Source organism: Sinocyclocheilus grahami, unplaced genomic scaffold, assembly GCF_001515645.1.
Source record: "Sinocyclocheilus grahami isolate Dianchi unplaced genomic scaffold, SAMN03320097.WGS_v1.1 scaffold293.1, whole genome shotgun sequence".
Classification (NCBI taxonomy): Eukaryota; Metazoa; Chordata; class Actinopteri; order Cypriniformes; family Cyprinidae; genus Sinocyclocheilus; species Sinocyclocheilus grahami.
The window spans coordinates 802,974-812,286 of record NW_015505472.1 but is presented as its reverse complement, the minus strand read 5'-3'; the positions used below and the strand labels follow the sequence as shown (position 1 = coordinate 812,286).

General features: G+C 38.5%; 1 protein-coding gene across 10 annotated transcripts in view; it reads right to left on the bottom strand.

Moving 5' to 3' along the window:
- The window catches only part of LOC107600869 (DNA (cytosine-5)-methyltransferase 3A-like), a 70,313-nt gene that overhangs the window by 37,450 nt on the left and 23,550 nt on the right, over positions 1-9,313 (bottom strand). For 9 of the 10 annotated variants that reach the window (XM_016292842.1, XM_016292841.1, XM_016292844.1 and 6 more), the window contains exons 4-6: positions 7,644-7,983; positions 2,919-2,965; positions 2,286-2,432 (exon numbers count right to left, since the gene is read on the bottom strand). In XM_016292842.1, coding sequence (XP_016148328.1) covers positions 2,286-2,432; positions 2,919-2,965; positions 7,644-7,983 — 534 coding nt within the window. The remainder of the gene's footprint in view (positions 1-2,285; positions 2,433-2,918; positions 2,966-7,643; positions 7,984-9,313) is intronic. The other variant, XM_016292850.1, reaches the window with a different exon arrangement.

Genomic DNA, 9,313 nt, shown 5'->3' with positions numbered 1-9,313 from the left:
TCCCATCAGGCTAACGTGACAGTCACGACTCATGCAGCTGTAAGGTTTTCTTTCTCTTTTGTTTTTACTCGCGATCTTTACAACACGCATAACATTACGTATTTCATGGCACCTCGTTTTATGCGTATTTGGCGCCACCTATTGTTGTGGGTGTATTATTGACATGTCAACGTCTAGACTCTGAACATAAGACGACCGCGTTTTTTCAGATGTATTTCCAAGAAAAAAACATTGTCTTATATTCGGGTCAATACGGTACATGCTTACAAGGTTGGAAGTTCAACAAATCAGTCAATATACTACTGTGATTGTCGTTATTAAATAAAAATGTCATTCATATCAATTCATGCATCACCTAATTTCATCGTGACATATAGGCCTGGCCTACAGAAAAGAACATTTATGTTTAATCTATTTAATATTGTGTTGGTCATACGATACAATGATTTATAGCTTGTCTTTGTTGAATAATACAGAACATAAAGAGTTTTAAAAAATAATTGCATATTAAATCGCAATATTGGTAAAAAAAATCGCAATTAGATTATTTTCCAAAATCGTTCAGCCCTACAACACATATGAACAATATCGATGGAATGACTTTCAGAATAATTTTTTCCAACAGTTGAATGATAAAAACATTAAGAGATAATCAGAATACACCTTACTTTAAAGAGCTTGAGCATTTAAACCATCAGATGACAAAACTGCAGTGCATGATTATAATAAACTGAATGTTATGGTCTGTTAGTGTAAACTATAGTTTGATCATGACAACTCTCGGAAGATTTTAGCATGGTGCTGGATATGACAATGTTAATGTATTTGGTCTTGGCGGAATAAAACTGCTACGCTGCTGCTGAATTGCTGCTGCTGTTGGTTATTGCTGTAATTGTAGATTATTGCTGCTGCTGCTGCAAGCAATTACAGGAACTTGCTACTGCCAATGCATATGGCGATACGGTGCCATGAGCATTTAAGACATACTGCTGCTGCACAAATAGCCTATAAAATAACCCATAGCAGATCTATACAGGTGGAGCTGGGGAAGGTGGATGGTTTAAACTCTGAAAGCGCACTGCAGGAATCTCTAGTGAATGCTAGCCAGCCATATAAATGCAAGGCAGTAAGCTGATTGGCTGCATATGCAGCATGAACCAATCAGCTTGTGCCAAGTCATTTAACTCTCTGAATATCATCAGTTACGTTAACAACCCGTCAGCCTGCGCCATCTAGAGTTTCATGACTGAACTATATATTTATCGTTCTTGTTGAAAGCCGACCTTAATGCTCAAGTACCCCATAATTTGTTCCATAACTCATATTAAACTGGAAAAACAACTCTGGGGAGGGACTATCTATTTGATTGACCAATGACAGACAGGAGGAGTGTTCTGGAAACCTATTTTGGTGCCACTAGTGGAACAGAAATCACACTGCATGTTTAAGTCAAGGCACATCACAACAATTTCAGCCCTGCACGTTGATGTAACGTGTATAAAGATTCAACATGACACAGACTACTTAACCAAAAAAAAAGTGAAATGATGATATAACCTTTGATTGTCTTCCTGAAATGTCACATTCTTGATCTTGGGTTATTCCAGATGTCTCCAATAATTAGCAAAGTACTTTAATAAGTATTATAGTTAAACAGTACAAAGGGCAAATGGGGCTGTTCTTGGGGTGGTCCAACTGGGACAACCACGCCAGACCCCGTCCTTTAAGAGGGCGCCACATCCTCTACTTGCACTTGGCCCCGTCTCATGCTAGGGATGACCTTGGTCCTAACCAGGAGCTACAACAGACCTCTTTTGTCCACACAAAAACGCTCTCTCAATCACAACTAGGTATACACCGATTCCGATAATGGATATTACAATTCTACTATTTTGTATAAATTACTTCTAAATAAACCATTAAAAACTAATGCAAAATACAGTAAATAAGCATGCAAATATATAAAAAAAAAATAAAACCTTATACGTGGATCAAACTGCCATTAGCAATTTTAACGCCGCTGATTGGCCACTTCATTACAAACATGCATGTGCATGGTTATAATGAGGAAACCAGTGGATTTTCAGTGTGAGAAGAAACCAGCAAGACATCTCATGAAATAAATGGTACCTTCATGCGAGATCAAATGACTCATCAAATACACTTGGCTTTCATAGAATTTATTCGGCACTCTGTCGCCCTGGAAAACGTTCCTGCTATCATAGAAATGCTGACAGGCTCCCTATCGCTCTTCCTCTGGGACAGTGGTGAGCAGTGGTACTCACCTCCAACTTCCACTTGGCCAGCAACTCCTCCCTGGTCCTCTTGCTAATGTAATAAGGGTCACCAGCCTGGAAGGTTACTCTGGGCATGGGTCTTTGACGGAGGCTGACTTCCCAGCCCACTCCCCCACGGAGCCTCCCTCGAGCTCCCTGTTTAAAGGGACAAAACCAAAAAAAAAGGAAAAGAAAAAAATTAACGACTGTTTCTCTCTCTGTTTTAGTGTACTTATCTATCTGTGCGATCCTAAATGAAGGAAGGAAGTAGGTGGTTTGTCTGCGAACGATTTTGGAACATTTTGCGAATGGGCTGGTGGGGGACTCTCAAACTAAGGGTACTCGTCGGTACAGAGAGGGTTCAAGCGGCCCGACAAATCCCATCTGCCCATGGCTGGTGATGAATAGGGACCCTTGTTTTTAAGCAGAGGACCAAGTGTATTTGATATTTCACCATTATGGTACCATTTCTTTCATAATCAAGTGGCTGGAAAAACAGGTTCCACGTTAATGTCATCTTTGTAGGAATTTTCTTCTGAGATCTTGAGCAATTATTGGAAAAGTTTGAATTTTGACAGACAGAAACACGCAAACGTACACACATATATCACAGACAGGCGCACAACAGGAAGACAGTTTTACCTCATTCTTTGCAGAGTCCCCACCCTCATCCTCCTTGTGCTCCACGTCTAGAGGGAAACAGCCACAAGAGCAAGCGATTACCTGAAATGTTTCTGACAGTCCGGATTTGTCACAATGGAAATCTGTCTTCATCAATCTGCAGTATAAGGCCTCAATGATATTTTTGCATCAACACAAAATTTCACAAGGCTTTTATGTGGAAGAGCAAGCATAAAATAGCTTTGAGCCAAAATAAACGATTTTCATTGGTGTGTTTGTACTTGTAAAATAATTTAAATAAAGAGCTAAGAAGCCAAAAGCAGCAGGAAGATGGACCGTTTTAGCTCGAGGTCTTCGTGTTATTAAATTAAAGTCTTGGAGAACTTTAGAAACTGAGTATTAATGTCAGTCAATCACTATCAAAAAGACTTGTTAGTACATATACTAAATATGTGCTGTGAAAATTGCCACAGGGCAATATGCACTTACATATAACATGATGGTTTCTTTGTGTGTGACACCAAAATATTACAATTTAAAAAATAAAATTGAGATCTATAATGCATATGTTACTGCCCATCATGTTACTATTAGACCCAGCTGTTCTATATGTACTATAATGTTTAGACATTAGGTTTCAATTTTGTGAATGACATTAGGTTTCAATATTATTTGAATGATTTTGAGGCTATTTTGGTTTCATACTAACAACAGTTTTTTTTTTAAATAAAGGTAATATTTAAATGAGTGCATGAAATAATCCTAAATACCTCATGTTGCTAATCATTAAGTATGAATGATGAACAGGACAACTTCATATTAATAGATCTGTGGGATTTAGACCAGGCTTACAGGCAATATTCACGACGTCGCTATACTGACATGAAGCCAAAAGAAGTAGACAGCATCCATGTTAATAACCCACTAGCCTAAGGAAGATCTGTTTGAAGTCTATCAAAGCTCCATCACCCAGCCACATCCCAACACTTGAGCGTCGAGAGGCCGTGGGCAAAACCTGAGAGCTTGTTTTCTTCACAAGAGCCATCAAAAGCCTGCCAGTGAAGTACCACACACACCCAGCCAAAACAAAAGGCCTTGACCCGCGAGTCCTCTTCACATTTACAGCATGTGCAAATCCTCTCTCGCTGCATCTTTCTGTCTCTTCCTCTTTTCTCAGTCGCTCGACGGGAATAAGCAATCCGTCTGTACGGTGAGGAAGGGGTTCATTCCACCGAGACTGCCAAGGTCACTGGGTTTGTGAGCGTGGTTGGCACACTGTGCCCATCAAGCCTCCGGCGTGCCAGTTTGAGCACATGCCAGCCTGCATGTTTAGAGCGTCCATTTCCCCTTCACTGGACTGAAATCCGTCCTGTGCCCTCTAGGTAGAGGTATAAAAATACACAAGTACGGCTGTACTTGCCCTTTCTATGTCAGTCAAAGCAAGATTGATCTTTTTGACTATACAGAGTTCATGATTCAATAAAATCTTTGGTGGGATTGAACTAATGATTGACAAACAGCTTCTAGGTGCAATTATCTTTTAGCGATTAGTGTCGGGTTAATGAAGTTTGGCAAACAGAGGTAGTGACTTTAAGGCAGCTTTGTTGTTGGTATCTGTTCATGGGATTCTACTGAGCTCAGCAAAACACACTAATCAGGACCCAAGAGTTCCCTCTTTATATACCTCTAGAACTGAACAACTGTATACAATCAATCAATACACTAGGACAGGGACACTAGGGGGATCCTTACAGGTGAAGTACTCTTTAAAGGGATAGTTCACTCAAAAACTAAAATGGGGTATATGTCGAATGCCACCTGACCAAACTGGAAAACAGGTCTCATTACATCCGCTTGTCGAAGAAAGTGCTTGTCAGCAGTATGAACTGATGGTGATATCTATGGACTTTTAAGGTAATCAGCTAATCTAGCTAGTTGTTGTTATTGTTGGCATTTATTCAAACAGCTCCATATTTAATAGAGCACATACAAAACACTTGAACCGGAAGCAACAAGACCTGTTTTACAGAATACGGAAGTCTGTTGCGCATAACCCCAATTTGCTGTTTATTTACTCAATCTCAGGCCATCCAAGATGTAGGTGACTTTTTTTTCCAGCAGAACAGTAAAGTAGGTTTTTAGCTGAAACCGTGGTCCTTGGTGAGTCAGAAAATGTAAGTCGATGCCTACCGTCAATTTGAGAGTCAAAAAAGCCTATCAGGCAACACAAAATCAATACCTGTGGCTCCTGGCGATATATTGAGGTCTATGCAAGAAAATAATCTTATGATACCAGTTTTTGCCAACTCATACAATGTTGCAGTTCCTCCAACACAACACTGAACTGAGGAAACAGTTCCGACTTGAACCGAAGAACTGGTGAGCCGCTGATACGTGCATCAAGGTGAGTTGTTCTATTCACTTTACATGCTTTACTGTCAGGAGCCACGGGTATTGATTTTGTGTTGCCTGATATGCTTCTTTTTTTTTTTTCCTCAATGTGATGGTAGCCGTTGACTTGCATTTTATGGATCTCCAAGGACCATGTTTTCAGCTAAAAATCTTCTTTACTATTCTACTGAAGAAATAAAAATCACCTAAATTTTGGATGCCCTGAAGGTGAATACATTTAAGCAAATTTTCATGTTTGGCTGCTCCAATGAATCAGTCAGTGTAAATGCACCTTTATAGCTATCACAGTTTATTGGTCAAGGACTCTTATTTTATCAAGGTTTTGTTCTGTTGTGTTTGTCTTCATCGCCTAAGTTTATTTCCTGTTTCCTCTGTTACCACTGTGTCTAGCTGGTTGTCATGATTATTGATTATGTTCCCACCTATCCCTTGTTGTAGTCCTCAGTGTATTGTGTATTTAATCCTTCATCAGTTCACATTGTTGGTTATTGTCTAAACATATGTGTTTAGCTGTTGCATTTCTCTTCATGATTTGGATTACCTTCTTCTGTAAATAAATGCTGCACTGAGATCCACCTCTCCTCATCTTTGTCTGACCCACGCTGTGACAATAGCATTGTTAGCAGTGCTAGCAAACATACTTTGATTATTTGGTATATGACGTTTTACTAGATTTCCAATTATAAATTAACTGTCTAGACTTCATAGCATTTTACATTGGTCTACATGTTGGCGTCTATCACCATAAAGTGGGTTAAGGGGATCAGTGTGTAAGTGCCCTGGGCATTGTGCCATGCACCTGGCATGGCCCCCACTGAGAGAGTGGCCACAACACAGACCTGCTGTCTCTCCATGCACTGCACCCAATCAAGGCAGGCTGCCAGAAGAGACGCGGCTTTGTCTACCCGGCCTTCACTTACTGCTCTCATCAAGGTCAATACCTGACCCCACAGTATGGAAAGAGAGAGATGTCTGATAATTGGCATCGCCATCACACTGGAGCGCAGTGCTATATTCAGGAGCATCTCAGAAACACTGTAGAGCCATGGCAAAAAATAAACATGTTTTAGCTGAGCCGTGAGCTTGTGAATTGTAACAAGTGATGAAATGAAAAAACAGGTGCTGTGCGATAATACTGACAAATAATAGTCAACACAACTTTCTATTGCATTGTCTTTTGTGGCACAAATCAAACATACAGCGCAACAATGTAATTCACAAACAAATCACTTGATTTGCTTTTTAGGAATCATTCAAATTATTTTCTGAATCAGTGAGAATACTTTTTTTTAAAGCAATACCAAACATTAATAGTTCATCTCTTAACTTTTTCCTAGTTAATGCATGAATGTTATAAATAATGTTGATGTAATGTTAAATAATGTTAATCAAATAAAAAAAACATTATTTATAAGCAATGCTAAATGTTAAATGTAATATAAAATAATGCTAAATAATGTTAATAGAATTAAAATAATAGGCACATGTGTAATTATAGGTTCAGCATTTGTGTAGATGCCGCTCTGATCAGTTTCAATCAGGTTTGAAGGTTCTGATCAATTTTTAGAAATACTAAAGAACAGAATATAACAGTTATGATGTTAAATTGATATTAATAAATAAATATTGCATAAATATATTCATTTCATCACATTTGTTAACAGCACTGTTAATAACTGAATCCTTTGTATTTTTATTTATTTTAACACTTGCTTATGTATTTTTTTTTAAATACTCCAAGTTCCCTTGGTGAGTGAAGTTCTAGATGTTCAGAGTGTGTTCTGTACTGCTTATGTTTCAAAAATAAAAAAATAAAATAAAATAAAAAGCTTAAATTTGTATGTATATTGAAACTTAACTACTGTAACTACTGACTGACTTTACTGTGTGTAAAGACAAACATTCAGAACAGTTTTCTGGTGATGAATGGTACTGAAAAAAAAAAAAAAAAATCCATGGATATGTGGCAGAGGTGATTGGTGCCTCCATTTGAAAAACAAAATCCTGTATGAAACGCTGCTGGAGAGAGAATCTTGCCAAATCGCTTCTGTACACGGTGTGGGAGGCTGGTGTCTTTTGTATGCAAATTAGATTTTTGGGAGCGTAATTACTCTGATTTACATATTAATGTACTCATTTAACAATAACTATTTGTCCTTCAAGTTAATAGTAGCAGCAAAGCCTCCAAAACCATTTTACAATCCCACTTGTTTTGTGACTAAATACTGCATTTTTTTATCATCACGATGACACATTCTTGGTCTTGGGCCCATGAGTGTCTCAGTGAGCAGACAGCTGTGAAACATGATGCAAAGAAGGCTGAGCATAACTCACATTTAGTCGGCCGCTCCAGTTTCCGTCTCCCTTGTTTCTTGCGAGGCAGAGTTGGCAGTGTCTCCTCTTCGTACTTCTCAGAGTCCTGGCTGGAGACAAATCCGTTCTCCAGGGATGGGCTCAGGCTTGAATCAGAGGCTGACTCGGCCTGACAGCCCGACTGGCATGGAAGCCCGTTTTCCGCAGCATTCTTGTCCAGTGTAGGGTGGCGACCTTCACACGATTTGTTCTCATGCCTCTCAACATCTCCATTCTGGGACTGCAAAGACGACTGGAGCTCCACCCCTTTGTGCTGCTTAGCCACGCCCACCAGCTGATCCACTGGCCCGTAACACTCCACCTGCAGCAGAAAATTACATAATCAGATTGGACAGTCATGCATCTACAACCTATTATTAATCAGAAGCTCTGATAAACAATAGCAACTCCCTACAGCACAATAGATTTGATATTTTAATTAAATTTGCCCTCCAACACACAACAAACCAAATTTACCATAACAATCCTCTTTTTATGATTATAAGCTTCATTACTGTACCAATGTCAACATGCAAAAACAAAAAGCCCAAAAACCAGAACTCAAATTATATATACTTCACTTACACACTGAAAAATATGCACCAGAAGGGAATATTACATACGTAGTGTAATATTTAATATTTAAATATTTTAAAGTAGCATTTTTATATCCGTCTACAACAGCACAAAGTCAAATGTCATTCAATAACCGCCTTGACGTCTTAAGCAAACAGTAATTAATTTGACTCATTCAAATCTTGTGAGTCTTTTAACTGATTCATTAAAAGCATCATTCATTCATGAATCAGACACTGTTTGCTCTGTATGTTTATGTTTTGTATGCAGCCAGTGAAGATGACGCAATTAGAAGGTGTTTTGTCGTCATAGGTTGTGTTGGGGGTTTTCCGTGACGCTGTAGATTCAGTGCCTGTGCTAACAGTGCAGGAAACCCTGGAATCTTATTTTGAGAATTGTATCATCTTGTAACATCGCTCTAACAAGGTAGAGGATGAGGATTTTAATAAAACTGTCATTAAAACACTCCCTCTTTTAATATAAACTGCTTTTCCAGAAGGGTTCCTGATAATAACAGCCATATACCTTTACTAACTTCAAAATGGTTATGAATCACAGAGCACAAATTAAAGAGGAAGACCCAATTTGCAGTAAAAAGTCAAATCTTTCATGTGCAGTCGTCTCGTCTTTCGTCTGCTCAGTGTAAGGCCATTTCTGATGTCCTTGTGTTGACATCAAAACTACCTATCTGAACCATCTAATCTGAAACAAAGAAGACAGGACGCTCTTCCTACACATTAAGTGTAATGTGAGTACAATGTTTCTAAGCATCTGTCTACAAAGAAACACAAAAATAGCACAATAACAAACTACTTCTACTTTACTATTACTGCAGTATGGGCATGAAGAGTAGAGCTTTAAAGCTTCATAAACTACACAATTATCATAAACGTGGCTCACATGATGCCACATTTCAAGTCCTCTGAAGTATTTGCTTTGTCTGCCTTCATGAGAAGAAATTATGTCAGTTTGGTTAAAAAAATTTATTTTCAATAAATCAGATTATCCCGTTTACAAAACCACACATTTACAATCTAAAGTGTTTTTTTTATTATGTGTATATATATATATATATA